Source organism: Leopardus geoffroyi, chromosome B2, assembly GCF_018350155.1.
Source record: "Leopardus geoffroyi isolate Oge1 chromosome B2, O.geoffroyi_Oge1_pat1.0, whole genome shotgun sequence".
NCBI lineage: Eukaryota > Metazoa > Chordata > Mammalia > Carnivora > Felidae > Leopardus > Leopardus geoffroyi.
Window position 1 is genome coordinate 53,556,157 of NC_059332.1, and position 22,471 is coordinate 53,578,627.

The 22,471-nt window shown below is 36.8% G+C and overlaps 1 protein-coding gene across 3 annotated transcripts in view; it reads right to left on the reverse strand.

Annotated features, from left to right (window-relative positions):
- Positions 1-22,471, reverse strand: part of COL21A1 (collagen type XXI alpha 1 chain) — a 175,946-nt gene that overhangs the window by 21,545 nt on the left and 131,930 nt on the right. For all 3 annotated transcript variants that reach the window (XM_045498591.1, XM_045498590.1, XM_045498589.1), the window contains one exon: positions 19,453-19,506. In XM_045498591.1, coding sequence (XP_045354547.1) covers positions 19,453-19,506 — 54 coding nt within the window. The remainder of the gene's footprint in view (positions 1-19,452; positions 19,507-22,471) is intronic.

A 22,471-nucleotide genomic window follows, 5' to 3' on the forward strand; every position in this document is an offset into this window, starting at 1 on the left:
ATTAATTAACTTGATTTTTCTTTGAGACCAACATAAGTGATAAAATAAGAAGGATATTTCATTTGAACATATTCCTGTATTATTTAAAATGAATAATGCAAGAAAAACTATCACATCATAGGAGTTCAGATTCAGTACAACAGTTCCAAAGGCGCCCACTGTCTCACAACCATAATTAAAAACTAACAAGACTAACCAATATCCTCCAAATTGAGCCTTGAAAAACCCAGAAACCTAATTTCTTGTATGAAATACATCAATCTTTGTCCTAATGATTTCCTTACTGACACAATCATGAAGAATATGCAGATCACATTTGAGAAAGAAATACAGAGAGCTCTTTCACATGTACAATCCACATGTACAAGTTCTAGCAAGTTTCAGAGAATATTAATGCTCATTGTATACATTTGAAAATAACAGCACATTTGTTAACCAGAAAGCAATTCTACAGTCAATGAATTTACCAAAATAATCTTTCACCACCCAAAGCAAACAGTGATGGTACTAATCAATTTTCATTTTTATTCATTTCTCTTAGCTCCTTTCTTGATGACACTGCAGTTGAAATAAGTAACATTTGTATGTATATATCTACGTAGACAGACTCGGGCAGGAAAAGGAACTTGAAAGACCAGGAAATTGGGCCCCATCGGTATTTCTTTGAAAGCCCTCGGGGCGCCTGGGTGGCGCAGTCGGTTGAGCGTCCGACTTCAGCCAGGTCACGATCTCGCGGTCCGTGAGTTCGAGCCCCGCGTCGGGCTCTGGGCTGATGGCTCAGAGTCTGGAGCCTGCTTCTGATTCTGTGTCTCCCTCTCTCTCTGCCCCTCCCCCGTTCATGCTCTGTCTCTCTCTGTCCCCAAAAAAATAAACGTTGAAAAAAAAAAAAAATCAGAGTTATTCTTAAAAAAAAAAAAAAAAAAAAATGAAAGCCCTCTGCATCATCAGGGCTTTCGAAGAACAGCAGTACTCCTCAGAAAAGCCAGGCAGGTGGTGGAGAGGCCACTGTCAATGAGATCAAATTATCTTCTATTCCAGGGAGAATCGGCCATTTACTTGATTTTCACATCTTGATTTTATTAGCACAATACTGGTCAATGTGTTAGCCACAATTATAGTGCAAGACACATGCATACAGTTCTAGTTTTAAAATCTGAACTTGAATCATAAATTGGAATTCAATTTGATTCTATTTGGCTCCATTTATTTTGCCACAGCACCATACCCTTTGCAGAGAAAAGATGTATCTGAGCAATGACCATCAACCAAGGGCTTGTAGTCTAGTTGAAAACACAAACCTTTAAAAACATACTCACTAGAAAATGACATAAAACCGCATACATTTTAAAGTGACGTTATAAAATATGAGCATGGTGTACCTTAAAACATAAAGTAAAATTAAAATATTTGACTTGTATGTATAAAGAACATAAAATGATATGAATTATATCTTTCCAAGGTGGGAAATACATATTCTTAATGTAATCAGTTAAGACTAATATTGTTTAAAATAAAGGCCTCCATTTCAATAGACCATAATTTGGCATGAAACCATCTGTAATCAGCTCCCATTCAAATACACATATGCACAAACCCACTATAGGTTTAGACTAATTTCTGAATTTAAATAAAATCTGTAAACTCTTATCAGATACAAGATGCCCATACATTGTTCTATAATGAAAGAGGTGCAGCTGTGGCCATTCAGTGTCCTTTAGCCCCACGAATCCTTAAAGGGGTTGTGCAATTGCTCATGATACTGTCAGACCTGAGGAACTGAATATCTCGCTGCATGGTGCCCTTTATTGTTTAGTTTCATCACTATTCAAGTCTCTATGCCCTCACACAATCAATATCAGTATGAATCAGTTACAGATATCCTACCCCTACTCCTGTTTCTGAAGCCAATTTCAGGGTCAGAAAGGCTACATCCTCACTGTGGAGGAAAATCGGAGTTACACCCAGGCACCCTGGCCTCCACCTCCCAGAAGCCTTGAGAGCCCCCACAATGCATTTTCTGGATCCGATTTGACATCTTATTATCTAAATATATAATACTAAACTTGGTCTATATTTGAATAGAGCCTCAAATGTTATTTCAGCATATCAGATATTGAGGGTATTCTGGGGGGATTCCAGATCTGAAAAAACAATTCTTTTTCCTATTGTCTGCTTAACATGTTAGTAAAACATTAAAATATATTTCAGAGATATGAAGTCATGTATTTTATGCCCAACTATGCCAAGAACTCTTACTTTACAAATATCAACCAAAAATATGTAAAACTACATAACATTAAAAAAGAAAATGTAAACCTGATTTATGAAAGCAATTCTTGGCAAAACTAACATAATACCATGAGCATGCCTAGAATACAAGACTGTTGACAGACTAACCAGAACTGAAACCAATCAGAGCTATATTAGTTAATAAAATTCTCCTATATTTTATTTTCCTGGGCTTCCACTTATTGAAATTCACTAAATTTTGCCAATTTTACACTAGCAGAAATATTATTCAAAACCACTTGAAATTTAGCAGTTTGCTGATCCAAAGTATTTAGTAACAATTACTTCATACAATAAATGTTTTCCAAGCAAACTATTTTATGTTTCACTTTTGGCCTGTGTGGTTCTGGATTCAGGCAACTGTGATAATGTGTAAATAAAGACAGAAACAAGCATTTTATTTGGTAAGAGTAAAGGGGCATATTCCCCCCCCCCCCTTCTGTGATTTCAGTTTGGGTTTGAGCAAGAGCAGAAAGTCAACTGGAAAATCCTGCATAATGTTGTGGTGAAAAAATGTAGACATTAAAAAAATGTTCTAAAAGCTTCTCTGTAACCATTAAACCATTGATGTATAACAAAAAAGTAATTAAGAATGGAAATACATATTTTAGAATAAAAAGCTTGGCCCTTATTTCCTAAAGACTACTTTACAAAGAAGAAAGGTGTCCATGATACATTACTTGGAAAAGATAAAACATCACTTGATACTTTCTCACGTCCCATGAATGCATTTACCTTACCCCTGAAATCAGAGCATCTTGGATCCAAGCTGCCTGTAAGTAATGCAATATTTTCAGTGTAGTAAAAACAAATCTAACCTGTTAATGGTGTTTTTCAGAAGTTTTTATTTATTTAGAGAGTGTGCATGCATGCACACATGAGCAGGGGAGGGGCAGACAAAGAGGGAGACAGAGAATCCCAAGAAGGCTCGGAGCTGTCAGCACAGTGTCCAGTGCAGGGCTGGAACTCACAAACTGTGAGATCATGACCTGAGCTGAAATCAAGTCAGACGCCTAATCGACTGAGCCATCCAGGCACCCCCATTAATGGTATTTTTCAAAATTTGTAGAGTGGTAGAGATATTTAATATACAATTATCAATATATTAGAAGCATGTTATGTTTTCTATTACATCAAGAAGTGATGTGTTTGTTCCTAAAGATTCATGAAGGAAAAGCACCTATGTTGAAAGTATTGTTCTTATTAGCTACAAAAAATCACAATGATTATTATGATTATTAAAAAGCACAGTGGAAGCAGTTACAAATTTTGACAATGAAGTCAGCCAGCCCATTATCTGGTGGCTGATGGACTCCAGGCCTGTTATTTAAACTGTGGAATCTTAGTATCCCCATTTTTTATATGATGAAAGTAATGGGATCTGCATCACAGAGTTGGTACATTATATGAACTCTCACAAGTGCTCAGCTCAATGCTGCACATTAATGAATACATCTTCATGACTGTCTTTTCACAGCTCCTCCCTGACCTTTGAAAGTTGTGAAATAGATGAAGTCAATTCTCTCCCATGTCTCAAACTTCGTCCTCCTTCTCCAATGCAGGATGTTTTGTTTGTTTGTTGTGTTGTTGGGTTTTTGTTTTGTTTTGTTTTTTTGTCTTTCCACCTTTCTCTACCTTTGTTTCCAAAATCTCCCAGTATACCCATGATTGATTCCAGCAATCTAAGGCTTCCCCTTGGGGGTGCCAAGATGGTATTGCCCCTCATCCATTAACTGCGCCTTTTCCTGTTTGGCTAACTTTAGGACTTTTGCTTTTTAAACATTTATATGTAGTTCATCACGATTGTTTCACAAAAAAATATAACCAAAAGTTTCAAATATATTTTCAGCTGATCCTCATGGTTTTCAATCCTTTTATAAAATTCCACACTAACTGACAGACCACTATGAATGATGTACGAAAGATTATTCTGTGGTAAGAGAAGTCTAAAGACAAGTAACTCACAAACATAGCTGCCAAACCTAAAAGAAACCAATATATAAATACTTGCAATAAACCCATAATAAGGAAATCACCAGCTTTACTATGTCCCTGAATACTTTAACACAGTTTTACAACTGCCTTTAATCATCAAGGGGAAAAAAGTAATCTGAGTAACATTGGATGAATTTATTCTTCCCTAGCCTACAGATCAGGACCCACATGGGACTGGACCCAAAGTATCCAAAGATAAGTCATTTCAACAGAAAAATGCTTTGGTAAATATTTCTGGGATACTCATGTTTATATACAACAGAAAATGTCACCAGTTTGACATAAAAAGTTAACAGGGATATTATCAGAAGGAAAAAGTGATCTGGGAGCCCCATACAAAGTTGCTTAATGTTACAGGCATTTTTCTTTGACATCTAAAAGCATTTCTATGTTTTTTTAAACAGTATATTTATTTTGAGACGCAGAGAGAGAGAGAGAGAGAGAGAGAGCGCACACTCAAGCAAGCAGAGAATGAGAAGAGGAAGAGAAGAAAGAATCCTAAGCAGGTTCCATGCTGAATATAGAGCCTAACTTAGGGCTCGATCCCATGACCGGGAGATCATGACCTGAGCCGATGGACGCTCAACTGACTGAGCCATCTGGGCACCCCTCTACATTTTTTAAAGGCTGAAAAGATATTCTAAACAACTTTGTTATTGTACAAGTATCATTTTGAGGGACAACACAAAAAAGAGACAAATGTTTAACAAATTAACATACCTAAAAACTCAGAAGAGAAGGGGGACAGGTTTCAGAGACTCAGGGACGGTCTCTGCACTACCCACATCATGGGAAGGTTACATAACCACCCTGAACCCAGGAATCCAGAAGAATAACCTGTCCCTTTACATTATTAGCAAGTGATATCATGCACGTGAAATATATTAGTGAGTTAAAATGAATGTATACATAGAGACACATTCAATTCTATTTGAAAGTAGTTCCAAAACTTTTTTCTGCTTTAGAATTTATGATCCTCTGAGAACCTAAAAAATATAGACCATATTTTTTGGTACATGGAGCTTCACCGTACAACTCAAAGTGTGATGAATTTCTCAGTAAGGAAAAAAAGAAAATGAATTTTTCAAAGTCAACTCAGTTGCTTAGAATTTATACACTTTTTAGAGAAACTGAATTACTCTTTAAAATTTTTCATATGATAGAAGTCACCAAAAAAAATTTTAACATCAAAGGTGAAACTAGTTTGATGATGAAAACAAATGAAATAAAAATAAAATAAAATAAAATAAAATAAAATAAAATAAAATAAAAACCAATTATATGAAAATTACATCTAATTAGTTGTCCATGTATCTTTCACTTATAACCTATTTTTTAAACATGCATGTATTGTCACACCAAATCATATTTATTGTGCAACTCAGCCCACTGTGAATTTTGCTCTGCTTATAAAATGTAAGTCCCTATTTTCATACTGAAAAAGGAGATAGTACACTAAAAAGCATTCACTAAAAGGAAAAAACTTAAAGGAAATTATGTTTTCTATTGACTCATGACAAATTACACACATTTAGTGGCTTAAAAGAACATTAACATATTCTCTTAAGGTTCTGTAGGCCATAAGTAATGCATGGGTCTCACCGGGCTAAATTCAAGGATTTGTCAAGGCTGCACTCCTTTCTGGAATCTGTAGTAAAAAAAATCATTTCCTGCTCATTCAGGTTACTGGCACAATTCAATTCCCTGTAGTTCAGGGGGATGGGGGAAACAAACAAAGTGTTCTGTTTTCTTGCTAACTATAAACTAAAGACCATTCCCAGCTTCTAGAAGTTACCACAATCCTTGGATCATGGTCCCCTTCCTCCATCTTCAACAGCCGCAACTGGCTGGTCAAGTCCTTCTGGAGTTGAATCTTTTTGACCCGTTTCTCAACCATCTTCTTCCACTTCTAATTATTTGGGATTAGACTGAGCCCACTCAGATAATCCAGGATAATATCTCCATCTCAAGGTCAATGAACTTAAATCACAACTGCAAAATCCCTTTACAATGTGAGGTAAATGTCCTGGAAACTAGGATGCAGATATCTCTCAGGGGGAGGAAGAGAGTTATTATTTTGCCTACCACAGAAATATTACCTAAAATCCAAGGACCAGGGGTGCCTGGGTGGCGCAGTCGGTTAAGCGTCCGACTTCAGCCAGGTCACGATCTCGCGGTCCGTGAGTTCGAGCCCCGCGTCAGGCTCTGGGCTGATGGCTCAGAGCCTGGAACCTGTTTCCGATTCTGTGTCTCCCTCTCTCTCTGCCCCCCCCCCCCCCGTTCATGCTCTGTCTCTCTCTGTCCCAAAAAACAAATAAATAAACGTTGAAAAAAAAAATTTAAATCCAAGGACCAGATAGTTTCTAATTTATTTAAATGTCTCCAGGGTATGAAGATGGAGATCATTGAAGTTCAAATTATGAGCCACCATACCCTAATAACAAATCCAGTCAAGAATAATACCTAAAAAAGAAACCTCCAAGCTCATCTAATTGAATACAAATGCAAATGGATTTACTATAATGTTAGTAAACCAAATATAGCAGCGCATTAGAAAAGCAGAGAATTAACAGGGCTTGTTTCAGGATGGAATGAATGTTCAACATTAAGAACTATGCCCATATGATACATTCACGTAAGTTATTAATAGTTTAAAGGAAGAACAATACAAAAATCATCTAAAAAGTACTGAAAGTGAATTTTACACAATTTATCACGCATTACTAAAAATTCTTAAGAACCTAAGACTAGAACTTGGTAAACCTAAATCTCAATCCATTGGAAACCGATTGCAAACATCATACTTGGTGAAACACTAGACATTTCTGCTTAAAATCAGTAATAAAGGCATAAGCTATATTTAGAAGTAGCGATTCCACTTACAGGAATGCATCCTTCCCCAAAATATTGCATAGTATATGGGAATATATATAACATCAATAGGAGAAGTTAGATGAAATACATCATCCATGCTATAAACAAGATAGACTTTATATTCTCTAATATCCAGATATGGCAAAACATTTATAATACTGTGAAGTGAAATAAAATTTCAACAGACATGACTTTTTATCTTAAAAATGTGTATGTGTTCTGTTTATGCATTTGTATACACAAGTTTGGAAAGAATCTTAATAAATGAATAACGATCCTTATCTCTGGGCATGGGGATGGAATTTGGGTAAATGAAGGCAGATTTTGAAATTTACAACACAACTTCTATATTTTTTTGCCTATTTCAGAGAAGTTAAGGTATATAAAAATGAATAATACATAAATATAAATAAAATAAAATGTACAATAAATAGAGGCATCTAGGTGGCTCAATCAGTTAAGCATCCAACTCTTGATTTCAGCTCAGGTCATGATCTCATGGTTAGTGAGATTGAGCCCCACATTGGGCTCTGCACAGACAGCTCAGAGCCTGCTTGGGATTCTCGCTCTCCTCTCTCTGCCCCTCCTCCCACTCATACTCTCTAACATTTTTTTTAAATGTACAATAAGTAATAAAAGTTTGTCCACAGTTTTACATTTCAAAACTTTCTCAGAAAAAAATATATTTCCCCTCACATTTAAGTCATTCAATAAACAACTGCTAAATATTTATTTTTCAAAATAAAAAAGTAAAGATTCTAATGGTTGTGGCTATTGGGCTAAACACACACACACACACACACACACACACACACACACCCGCACACACGCGCGCGCACACACACACACACACACACCCACCCACCCATAGGGGTGCCTGGGTGGTTGAGTCATTTGGGTATCTGACTCTTGATTTCAGCTTAGGACCCAGCCCCACATTGGGCTCTGTCTTGACAGCATGGAGCCTTCTTGAGGTTCTTTCTCCTCTCTCTCTCTACCCCTACCCCATGTACTCTGTCTCTCTCCCTCTCAATATAAATAATTAAAAAAAAAAAAACACTAAAATAACAAGAAGTACAGTGCAACCTCAGAGATTGACTCACTGCTGTGACCTGAGAGGGTAACATGTTAGCTTAGTTTTCACACTTTGGTAGGTTATTCTCACAGATAACTTTTCACACATTGCTAAAGACATACTGTTAGACAAAGGCCTCAGTCTTCCCATCTAGGGAAGAATAATAAATACTGTGTTTAAGAAGCAATTTCCTTGAAAAAAAAATAAAGGAATTTGGCATTTCTTCCTCACCATTTCTTCCATTTCTCTGTAACAGAAGTAACAGAACTTTTCTAAATAAAAATGGTAACACATCAGGTCTAAAAATTGTTTTTTTAAAGACTATAAACATCTTCAAAGCAAATATCTAGGATAATTAATAACCCACAAGTTTCATTCAAGTTATAACAAAATAAATTTAAGTGACCAAATTCCTATCTTTGTGAGGATTTATCTATCTTCATATAAATAACTTTAGTCTTATTCAATTGCATGTAGATTTATCTCTATTTTCCAAGACAGATTTGCTTCTGAAGTTTTGTCAAAAAGCTATAAATGATTTTAAATACACCAAGAATACTGAATCCATTTGGAAATATAATTTCATATTATTATTCATGGCAATATTGAAATTTATTTAGTCAGAGAAAGATATTAAAGCACATAGAACCTTAAAAAATAATGAGGTAGATAATAAGATAATAATTCCATTTTCATTTACTAATGTCACTAAAATTAATTTTTCTTCTGGAGTAGGTAACTTTGTCTTTCTACTACCTTCATATTTCTTTATTTTGATTAACCTGTATCATAGTCTTTAATATCACTAGTTTTCTTTTTTTTTTTTTTTTATCAGACACACATAAGATAGCCATTAAAAATGCAGTTTCCTTGGTTTCAGTTCCTAATTCTGATACATTAGGACTGGAATGGGCCAAGAAATGGAATTTTAATAACCATCTCTGGAGATTCTGGTTAAGGTACTCTGGATCAGAGCTGGAGAAACACTGCTCTACATGTACTGAAAAAAAAAAAAAAAGACTCTTGAACGTTATTTGCATTGGGGTGTTAAGCTAGAATAGTCATCAAAGAGTTTTTTTATTTATGATTATCTACCAATTAAATATTCTTATAATCCATGTTATGTCTCTCTGGTCAAAAACAACTATAGATCATTTCCCCACCAATTTTTAACCTTCATCAAAATTCTTAATACTCAGCCTTTCATGATTAACTTCATTTGCCTTTAATGGCATTTAAGAGTCTTAACCTACCACAGGCTTTTCATATAAACCTTTGTACAATATGTTTATTGAGTAAATTTTCTATTTCTCCTAACTGGAGAACAATTGTTCCATCTAAAGCCACTGGATACAGTATTGTACATTCTGTGATTGCTAGCAAATATTAACACCTGACTCCACATCTCAATAAGAATCTGCAACAATTCAGGACAACTAGGTGGCTCAGTTGGTTAAGTGTCTGACTCTGGCTCAGGTCATGATATCATGGCTCATGAGTTTGAGCCCCACCATCAGGTTCTGTGCTGACAGCTAGAGCCTGAAGCCTGCTTAAGATTCTCTCTTATTCTCTCTCTCTCTCTGCCCCTCCCCCACTTGTGCTCTCTGTCTCTCTCTCTCTCTCAAAAATAAACACTAAAAATTAAAAAAAAAAAAAAGAATCTGCAACAATTCTAACGTTCTCTAATGGTGGTTTCCCATTTTGTGTGATTAGTCATTCCATTCTTAAAATCCATTGTTCAGAAGTTCTCCATATTCCACCTAAATCCATCAGTTAAGTGCACTCTTTTTATGTAGCCAGCAGAAAGAAAATTCTATCACAACAAAGAAATTATTCATTGTTTTTAAAACTGATAGATCATAAAACTCTTTAGCCCTGATTTTAGTATTAGTTTATCAAATCAGTCTTTATACTTCACCCGCAAGAGATCTTCACTGAAAAATCCTAGTCCCTATGTTCTAATAAAACTATTAAAAGAAATTAATATTCCAATATTATTTGATAATTTACATTGGATTGAACCATTAGGGTACTACATGACTTCTAGAATATATTCATAAATACTAGTCTACTCATGATTCATACACTTTTTTGTTAAAACATACCTTGGGTTTTTCCCCTACAACCCCTGAATTATCTATCTATGCCAAAAGCATTTCAAAGCCACACATTTTTAAGGAACCAAAATTAAAACAGCAAAGCAGCTATGACTTAACTAAGCATACATTTCAAACAATAGAACACCTCAGTATTCAAAATTATAGAAATCATTTTTATAAACCATCTAAGTACCTAGAACTATTGGCAATCAATTAATTATTAGGAGCTTACCTCATCATCAAAAATAAAAATGCACATTGGTATAAACAAGTATTTTTAAGTGCTCTTTCTCAGATATTCCCCATATGTATTTTACACACCCTAACATACTGAGAATATAAATGATTTTCTGATGTTCTCAGGGACATCAAACATTTGTCTAGTATTCAATGTGGTAACCACACTCAAGCATTTTGAAAATATTTCTTAAAATATAAAGAGCTGTTTAGAATGAAATAATCTAGTTACCAAAGTGTGCACTCCACATCACATCAACAATGTATTAGTTTCCACACTTGTGAAAATAGAACGAATGGAAAACATTCTCATTTTGTCTGCTAAAATAGCCACTAATATGGATCATGAATCCAGTATTAAAATAAATATGCCTTGTCTTAAACAACACTGTTAATTCTGTAGTTTCATGCTTTGAAAATGGAGAATGTATTTGGACTAATTCAAAAGTATCATATGATACCTTATAACAAGATTAAAAGTATACAAAACAACCCCAGCCCCTGTATGACTAAAGAACATAATTTTAAAGTCAAAGTCTTGAAAGCTTTGAAACCTAGACTAAATATCCTGTACATATGGTGATGTAAGCTTCCTGTCACCCATTCTCCAGAGGTGGATGTAATCAATCCCCATGTCAGTGAGAAGTGAGCCTATGTAAGCAACATGAAGATTCTATTTACCCATATTATATGTTAACCATTCTAAGAACTAATCACACGTCATTTCCTAGGTTCAATTACATTCAACGCTCTTGTCATTTCAGAAATCGATAAAGCCTTTTTGAATTATAAGGAAACAAACAAGAGAAAGACTGAAATAAATCCATTTTAATGCTGATCAATAATTTTACAATGAACATATTTAAAAGATTTCTTCAGAACAACAGAAAAATGATCAGTACCATAAACACAGAGCCCCCAAATTTAAAATCCATAAAGTCACTTTATTAAAGTTGTTTGATGGTGGCCTGGTTTACTCTGCCAGTGGAATCATTTATAATGGAAAGAATTAAGTGAATCCTTTGTTAAATCTAGTGGGATTTTATTAACTAATTTATACAGATAATGGGCTATTTGTTTTTTATGTTTAAAGAAACAGATACAATATTTTCATAGTCACTACAAAGCCAAAGGCCTTATTTTGGGAAACCAAAAAACTACAGATATCACCGAACAAAGTTAATCACTCCTGCAGATAAATCAGACTTATACATTATTTAATTTAGATAAAACCAACTTCAAAATTCATTCTAAGGGTTTACTCTCAATCAGGTTTTAAAACATAACCCACTCTGGAATCAGCAGGGGATTATTACAATAATAAATACAATTCAATTTTTCGAATATTCTAAGTTGTTAAATGCCAGCTGCCTTGATACTAAGAAATGCCATGTGAAATTCTCAGGAAACATCGGGTTAAGCTTGTTTCACTCAACACATAACAAGGATGTGTCCTTCCTGGTGCCTGAAAGAAGAGTGGGAAAAAGATGTTACAAATCTCTACAGAATATTTTAAAAAGCTTGTTACTCAAATGCCAATCAAATAGGAACAAAAACAGAACTTGGGTTTTTCTCTTCCTAATAATTTCTTCCTTCTCAATATAAATTAAAAAATACAGTCAAGTAGGTCAATAAGGATACCTCCACATTGCTAATATAATAAAGTGAATTATTCCACATGGGAAACCACCATAGCCTTTTGACATTAACTTTGTCCCAAGAAGTTTATGGATGTCTTTGGCTTATAAGCAGAAAAATGACAAGTCAAATTACCACACCAGAGAAAAGGCAATTAAACAAAACACCTACTCGTCTCTTAAGTACATGATGACTTGGACCAGTTCCGCAGCTAACATTACACCATACACACAAGCACAACATGGGGGTTTAGAAATTTTCGAAAGACATGAGGAAAGGAAACAGAAACCTCTATGAGCCAATGTCCTCGAATATATAGTACAGGAAACACCACATCTTCATTCCTAGAAAAATGATACAGCGAACATTTCCAGAATAAAAAAGGCTTAACACATCCTTATTTTAGAAACGTGTGCTCACCTCCATAGCTCCAGAAAAAGTGCCATCCTTTCTCTCATCCTCATGGAGCTCCAGGGATCTTGGCTCAAAGAGTGGAGTCCAGGCCCTGCTTACACATCTTCGCCATGAGCCACAAGGGGCTGGCTGATCAGGAGAGAAGTAGCGAGCAAACGCCTCAGACCGTCTGAGGAAAAATGTTACCCTAAATACAGCATGTCATCAGGATTGAGCAGCAGGACAAGAACAGCTATGACAAAGAAGCAGTGGAAATGTTGACACCACAGATAATTTGGCCACCAACAATGGGCCATGGGAAAGTAGCTGGTCAACATGATGATTTGCCCTAAAAGTTCATTTGGTCAAATATGGATGTTTCCAGTTTTTGTTTTTCAACTAATTGAATTTGGTGTGTCGGTGCCCTGTCATCCCATCCACTTAACTGCCCAAAATAAAATCAGAGTGATTTGTGAAAACACATGAGGATTCCTTGAAGCAATCTGATTGTTCTCTATTCCTCGGCACAAAAATGAAAATGTCATCTGACAAGCTTAACATATTTTAAAAACAGAACAGAAAGGAAACACTGTAAGCCACTCACAATCCAGACCTCAATTTTTTTTATAATGTATTACAAAAACAATGGCATGCTCAGGGGAGAAAATAAAATACAGATAAAAAATGGAACATAACAGACATCAAAAACCAATCTGGGGAAAAAATAAGCCAAGTAACCAAAACAGGATTAAACTGTATGTTTACCATGCAGATTATTTTTTATACATACACATTCATATAGTATCAATTTTTTTAAACTATGTTTAAATCCATATACATTTTACACAGTTTATATATATAACACATTAATTATCATTTAAACTGTTTCAACCGTGCAAGACCTATGGGCCAAAAGTTACCAAATTGAATGACACAAAAATAGAAAAATGAGAAGTTGATGCATTAAGGTTTTAAAAACACTTGACAGTTTAGCAAAATTTCTAAATCAGAAGATATCTGTGGCTGGGGAGCCTTGCTTTTAAACAAACTGTCACTGAAACTTGTTTACCTATGTGCTTTAATCCCAAATGGTTTTAATCGATACATGTGCTACTACTAAGTGTGTGATAGGTATCAGCATGTGCTCACATGCCTTTTGACACGGGTCCATTCCACAAATGATTTGATAACAAGCCCCCGTGTACTACTGCCCTGTGGCTGCTGTAAAAAAAAAGTCACCACGAACGTGGTCATTTGAAACAAAAGAATTTCATTCTCTCACACTTCTGGAGGCCAGAAGTCTGAAGTCCAGAGCTTAACAGGGTTGTGTTCCCCCCAGAAGCTCTAGGGGAGAATCCATTCTTCATCTCTTCCAACTTCTGGTAGCTGTCAGCATTCCTTGACTTGTAGCTGTATCATTCCCACCTCAGCCACCACGTTCTCACCTCTGCCTCTGACTTTAATTCTGCTCTCAGCACCTTTGAACTTGTATCAGCTACCCCTCAGACAATCCAGGATTGTTTCTCCATCACCATATCCTAGTTTAATCACATCTGCAAAGGCCCTTCATTCAAGTAAGATAACATTTACCGGTTTCAGGCATTAGAGGGTCTGATTATCTTGGGGGGGGGCATTTTCAACCTAGTACACCCTATTCACAAAATCCGCCTATAATTTCTTTGAATCTGACCCACTATCTCTTAATGGAATTGTATTAGCCTCCATTTGTACATGTCTATTCTTTTCTCATTACCCAAAGCACAGGACACCTATTTAAATGTCTTTGTTATTATCCAGCAAGTCCCATGTGAAAATATCGTATGATCATCTCCCCCAGTACAAACTTACTCTCCCTGCTCTCTTTCCCATTTATTGTTTGGCCTCCCTGTGCTATCATCCATGCAGAACTTTGAGAGTCATCCTTTTTCATCATTAAGTAACACATGCAATTGATCCTCGAACCCTGCTGGTCCACCTTTCAGTTCATTTCAAACCAGTCCCACCTCACTCCCTCCCACTCTAAATGTTCATGCCCTAGTTGTACTGGGGCACAGCCCAGCTAGACAGCTGCAAGGCTCTTTCCTCTACCTCAGCTCACCTTTATCTATTCTCTTTTCTGCTGTCAGAGTCACCTCTCTAAAACTTTCTGAATTTGGGGCACCTGGCTGGCTCAGCTGGTTCAGTGTCTGACTTTGGCTCAGGTCGTGATCTCACAGTTTGCGAGTTCAAGCCCTGCAAAGGGCTCTGTGCTGACAGCTCAGAGCCTGGAGCCTGCCTCAGATTCTGTGTCTACCTCTCTCTCACACTCTCTCTTTCTCAAAAATAAACATTAAAAAAATTTTAAACTTTCTAACTCTGATCAACTCACTAGCCTACTCAAAACCTTTGAAAAGATCCCACTGCTGTCAGATTTAAGGGAGAACAGCACAGACCTATGGGGCCCTTTTGGATTTGGCTGCTACCCACCCCCACAACCTCATCTTCTATTTCTATCCTATCCTTTTCATGTATCCTAAGCAGCCTGAACTAGTGTCAGCTTTTCGTAAAGTATCATGATTTCTTTTGCTTTGACACTGTGGAATATGCTACAGGTTCCTGCCTTACCAGGCCAAACAACTAGACAACTCCTATTAATCTTCCAGGATTTGGCCAAGAGACCAGCTTGTTTAGGAATGTATCTCTATGTGCTTTATTTATTATTTTTTTAAATTTTTTTTAACGTTTATTTATTTTTGAGACAGAGACAGAGCATGAACGGGGGAGGGGCAGAGAGAGAGGGAGACACAGAATCGGAAGGAGGCTCCAGGCTCTGAGCCATCAGCCCAGAGCCCGACGCGGGGCTCGAACTCATGGACTGTGAGATCGTGACCTGAGCTGAAGTCGGATGCGCAACCGACTGAGCCACCCAGGCGCCCCTCTATGTGCTTTAAACAAGTGAATTGTACAGTAGAGTATGTGAATTATATCTCAATAATGCTATTATTAAAAAGAAAAGAAGAATGAATTGGGCCAAGTGATGATCCCAAACTCATGTAGTGTTACACACATCTTCTTCAACTTTGCAAGACCCCATGTGCCTACCTCCTTAACATTTCTACTAAACTATCTACTGGCTCGTGTGACTGTTTGAGGGCAGGGCCCTCACAAATTGATCTTCACGTTCTCCTGGAATAGTATAATGTCTGGCACAATGAATGATCAGACTATAATCCTTAAACGGAGCATTCCGTGGTTGAAACCAATTATAATAAGTCCAGCAAGTGTTAGAACTGAGTATCTGGTCACCTGGGTTGAAGTTAAGTATGTATAATTTGGCATTTAGAAAGTAAATCACCTTTGGGACTAAATCACCATTAGAATTGGCCTATACTAGACTTTAAAATACAAATATGGGCATTTGAATGTAATTATACTTTAGACAATATAATCTTTTCCCAATGAAATATAGCCTTTGTCCTCAATTTGAATTCCAGGAGTTAGGGTTCATATTTATCAATCTGCTTACAGGGATGAACCATGATCTGGCTGCTACAAGCTGTGTTTAATTAGCTTTAAAGCATTTTTCTAAGAGCTTCTGCCCTTCCCATTTAAGCTCCATTAATTTTTGGCTGCCACATTATAAAACAAAGTGACCATGTCCTTTTTAGCGGGGCTAAATCATTCATTATAAATACATACAACCCACATCCACATGCAATGGAAGAATATTCATTTGTTTTCATTACCAAATATAAAAACTTTCATTTTCTCCTGTTTTCAAAGCTTTTCCACAAATGGTAAAGATCAATCTTCCCAGGATGTTACTTCTAACAACCAAGTTTTCATTAATAGCCAAAGGAAGGGAATAATTTGTAATTACATTCTTTATTGTAAAATAATACACATCACAAGAATTCTATCCAGATAACGTGGGCCAATTTTAGATGCTTAATCTATTAATTGCTTTCCTAAGAGAATATGTCTTCTGGCCTGGGAATCCTGGCTTCTTCTCCAGAGGTTTGCAGGAAAGAGAAAGAGAGGGAGAGGAGGGGTAGGGGCCGTTCTTGCCTTCCCTGATCTGGTGGGACAGAACTGGAGAGAGTCCAAAGAGTTACACTTGGTAACTCCCAGTCTTCTATGTCGCTGGTTTAGAAGAGATTACATTCCAGATACTTCCACCGTCCCACTACCATGATTCCCTGCCCCAGCACCTTGATTGCCTTGGAACTTTGTAATTAGCTTTTGTTTCTTTATCCCTTTACTGTCTACCTCCTCTGTGAGTCTGTACGGCTCCATGGGCAGTCCCGGTGTTTCTCTCACTAAAACCAATGCCGTATACATTCTGGGAACACAGTGAAAACAGGAAGGGAGCAAAGAAAGAAAAGGTTTAAATCCGAAGGGCCATCCATGTTGCCTGGGATAGAATTTTATCCTAGTGCAAAAGTTCTAGATGAAGGTAAATCTTGAACAAAGTGGGAGCAGGCAGGGCACAAGAAAACACAGATGGGCATCTGCTGCTGGCTGCTGTAAGGAACAGGCATCCTTGGGAGAGGAAAAGAGCCCCTGAGGGCCCCTAATTTCCTATTTATCCTATCTGGCTTAATTAACAGGATCCCAACAGTATTATTTTTAAAGTAAATATATGCCGCTCACACTGCATAATTGCTCACATTTACACTTGGTCAGTCTACCCTTTCTAACATTGTTTCTGTGGGAAAAGAGTCACAAATTCCAAATAACTGACTCAAAGACTTAAAACACAATCAACTCCAATTATAACCTGTTTTTCATTTCAGTTGTCTCTTATTTCCCTCTCCTCTTCCATTTGAACTTTCTCTCTCTCACCTGTCTTCCCTTGTCCTGCCCGTGTTCATGTACATGCATGCACATGTGCTCACACACGTGCATACATACACACACACACACACTTTATATTGTTTGAAATAAGAACAAATAAACATACCCACTCTCATATCCAGTTACCAAGTCCTAGAATTCTTCCTTAATAATAAAAATTATGAGTCAGACATCCGGTGCTCACATTCCATTCCAATTCACACCCTGAGGCCTTATTTTGCCCATGCCCAGTCTGTCAAAATAGTTAGCAAATTGATGTCTTGATTCTAGTCTCTTCTCTTTTCAATCCATCCTGAATCTATCAGGAGCTCATAGTTGCCTCTAAAGCACTATTTTATATCACATTACTCTTGTTTTCTCATGTCACTTCCATGGCAAGTGAAAAAAGTTTACTTCCCGAATTACTTCTCTCCCAAATTGGAGTTGAGGATCTCCATATTATGATTCTATCCAACTTCCCAACTTCACTTCCTACCACCCAGTAAGGACCTATCAGTGCAGCCTCAGGACCTCATTAAGATCAATTCATCATGGGGCACTGGGTGGCTCAGTCGGTTAAGCATCCACTCTTGGTTTCCACTCAGGTCACTATCTCATGGTTCCTGAGATTGAGCCCTGCATCAGGCTCTGCACTAACATTGTGGAGCCTGCTGGGGATTCTCTTTCTCTCTCTTCTTTTCTCTCAATAAACAGTAAAAAAAAAAAAAAAAAAAAAAAAATCATTTCATCATTTCTTGGGCACACACTTAACCATCCCAGCCTGTGTGCCTTTACTAATATTCTTTCTCCCTCTTGTCTTCCTTTCTTTCCCAGTCACCCTTTCAAGATAAAATCTAGCCCCAAATCCTTCGTAAATATTTCTCATGATACAAGATTCCCTTTCCATACTGCTTCTGCACTTGAGATAACTCCATGCATGTGTGCAATGTTCTCACATTTTTTTTTTCATGTTTCCTATGTAAGCCTCCCAACAACACAGCAAAGTAGGTATGGTTAAGGATGCACACTTCACAGATAAGGAGAAAAGTTTTCAAAGAGGCAAACTGATTTAGCCAAGCTTGCACAGCTGGAGTGTGGCAGAAACTATCTTTAAGCCCTGGCCTTCAGATTCCATGTTAAATCCCTACTTGGCATTTACTAAAAACTGCCACAGGTTGGCAAGGATTTGCATCATTTTTATTTTTTTACTAGATTATAAGTTCCTTGAAGGCAGTAGCTGTGTAGAGAACTTGCCCTAATGCATTATAATACACAAGATGAGAAGTTAATCAATATCTGATTGCGGCATCCTAAGAGGAGTTCAGTCTGTCCATGTAAGAGGCTTTAATGATTCCTCTCTCCCTCTTCTGTCCAGTATTTAGACTCTGAGGGCTCGCGTGAACATGCTGTGATAAACTGCAATATATCTTGGCGATTTTTAAATTTCTTAATCTAGTTATCCCCAAAACAAACTGCAAATTCCCTAACAATAAGTAACTTTGACGAATAAAATGAGACCTGCTGATCTTTAAATGTTGGCCAATGTCGGCCAGGAGTTGTAGGAATAAAAGGCGGGGGAGACTGTAAGTGAAATTGAGTCCCCTGGTGCACTTGCTAACGACACATATATTGAGGATTCAGAATCGGTACTTTCTCCATCATATGTCTCTTACCCCAATTCTTATTGAACGCATGATCCCAGAAAGCAGACTACAAAACAGCGAACCAGTGACAAGGTGACACTGACTAAAGGGTCAGCAACAGACCCTGTTGTTCGTATTAGCCATTTGTTTGCACAGGCGCGAGTACTTGTGATCATAATTCATACTGCACGGGAACTGTCTGCTGGCAACATTCTTCCTGTTTTGCAAAAAGGACTAAAGAGTTCACTATTTTACAGTGTTCCATAAAGAGACGTTACGACATCTCAGACTGAAAGTTACTGAACAAGAACAGGGCATCGGAAAGGAGCACTCAGAGGATTTCACAACAGGAAACAAACCTCATCTTTTGGAACACAATTAAGAAGATACTCACAGGCTCTCCCCGTGATCCATCCTGACCTGGAGCACCTGGAGGTCCCACTTCTCCCTTTTAAAGATAAAAAAAGAAAAGAGAGAATTCTATTTTCAGACAAGCTTATACAACAAATATATATTAGTGAGTATTAAAGCACATTAGATACAAACATAAAAATTACTTCCAGATTATTAATAATGCTGCATGGTGACAGCAACTGTACTTACAGTGAGTACAGCATAATATACAGAATTGTTGAATCATTATGTTGTATACCTGAAACTGTCTATAACACTGTGTGTCACCTGTACTTCAATTAAAAAATAAATTAAATAGATAATAAAATAGCAAACAAAACTTTGACTAAGAAAACTTCTAACAAGAATACAAGATTTTTAATGTATAATTATAGATCTCTATTAACGAATTAGGTAAAAAGCCTAAATAAAAGGAGATACATATCCTCCTTATGGATAGAAAATCTCTTTCATATTTTTGAAGCTATAAAGTCTTCATAGCATAAGGATGTCAGATGTCTCCAAATTAATCAAAATTTAATACAATTTCAATAGAAATTCCAAGGAGATTTTCGTTGTAATTTGGCGAAACAATGATAGGATTTCAACAGAAGAACAAATTTCCAAAATATAGACAATCTAGAAAAAGACCAAGAGGGTGAAATGAATCCTTTCATATTTTTATCTTCCTTTTTACTTTAAAAATGATCATTCTGTTGTACTGGACCCAATGAATTGGAACATTCTTTTGGATCTATAAGAACTGATCATTCTAATTTGACCTTGCAAGCAACAGTTGCATTTTAAAAACAAATAAAGCCTTCATTAAATGGATTTATAGGCTATTACTTGAAATTACTTGGCACTTTCATTTAGTATCTACCTATTTAAAAAAAAATTTTAATGTTTATTTATCTTTGAGAGACACAGAGCATGAGTGGCAGAGGGGCAGAGAGAGAGGGAGACACAGAATCTGAAGCAGGCTCCAGGCTCTGAGCTGTCAGCACAGAGCCGGACGCAGGGCTTGAACCCACAAACTATGAGATCATGACCTGGGCTGAAGTCAGACACTTAACCAACTGAGCCACCCAGGCGCCCCATAGTATCTACCTATTTAAAACAAACATTTTATATGTTTAAAATGCTTATTTTTAGGTAGCTATAAAAACTATCCTAGTTTTCAGTTTTATGCCTTTAAATTACTATGTTCAAATTATTTAAGCATCTTATTTTACATCCACCTTTTAGCATCCTCAAACTTTTTCCCAAAATTCCAGTGTATACAAAAGTATCTGACACTCTGCTTATAAATATTAGCTGAATTTATTCATAAAATATGTAACATTTACAGATGAATACAGCTATTAAACTGCCGAGACACAAATAAGGGGTAGTGGGGGAGAAGCCTCCTAAAATACACACACAGACACAGACAGACACACCCTCAAACATTTAGGCTTTCTGAAACCTAACAGTCATTAGGAGCCATATTTTGTTTTCTGTTCAGCCAAATGTTGCATCATAACAAGCAAAGTTCTCTGCAATTATGCCACACTTTCCTTCACACCAGAAAAAACATTTCATTCTACATGAGAGCAAGAAAGTAAAACAAAAGCATTTTTCTTGTAAATGCTTCAAATGCCTGAGTGGAAACAGATCTAAGGGTAAAGAGTCTCAGAATACACGTACCGCTGCATATGCCAACATTGTTTTCCAGCGTTTCAGATTCTAACGAATCTCCCAAAACTGTAAAAAACGAACCACAAAACGAAGAACCTGGCTAACATAATCAGCACTTAGAAAAAAAACTCAACCGTCTCACTTTATGTAACCAGTGTTCTCCCACTTTTATGAATTCTTGCATTTCATAGGCACAGTGAAATACCAGCGAAAGCCAAATATTTCATCTGTTCCAATTTTATTTACAAACACCAGCTGACAAGTGATGACAGAGGGAGCAAAGAATGATGTTTCCTGTAAATTAACCACAATGGGAGGGGGAGTGCTGCTGGCCTGATGGTTCTACAGAAAAGCTAATGAAAATATCAGAGAAACAAGGATATATGTAGGATCCACTAAGTTTAAAAGCTATAGGTTACCAAGTCTGAAAAATTAAAGAAAAGGGATTTGTCAGGACTTAATAAAACAGAGAAATCCTACAATGACTACATCTAAACTCAACATTAAGATTAACAGGACGATTCATTCCCCCACATCAGCCAGCTCAGCCTCACTTCATGTGGGAACTTCAAAACACAACATTTCAGACCTAACAAATCAGCAGCTCTGGATGGTGGAGCCCAGCAGTCGGTTTTAACACACCCAGCTGACTCTGATGATGTGAGGGACATGGTGTATCTTTAAATCATTAGGCCACTTACCTTCCCATACCTCCAGGTACTGTCATATGTGACTTGCTAAGCAAATCTGTAGTTTAGATCTTCTGTATATAAAGGGAGGAGGGCAGTTGTCAAATAGGAGAAACAAGTAATCTGGAATTACATGACTACTTTAGCTGACAAAAAAACTGTCTCCTTTTACTACTCTGAAGACTTCATCTTATTTTTTTATTCTAATTAGCAGAGGGTTTTTTAAAAGCTTACTAATCATCATCAAGGATTATCAATAATTAAGTCCCCAAATTATTTGAGGATTTATTTTCTTTCTATTCCTACTTCTTAAACATAATGATACATCATCATATGAACAAAATATCACTATTTTATTATCTACAGCAGTGATTTTCATACTAGCTGCAACAGAATCTCCTGGAGAATTTGTTAGACTGAAAATTGTGGACTTCACCCCAGAGTTTCTGATTCAATAGGTGTGGGGTAGATGTCAGGAATTGGCATTTCCAACAAGTTCCCAGAAAGTGCTGGACGGTGGCCACTGGGACCACTGCTCTAGCCCACATCTCAAGAGACTTATACATCCTTGGTTTCGCTTACCAACACCTCTCTGTGTGAACTATAATGACACTGTACAGTTTTACACTTGGCACTGAGTTTTATGATGGC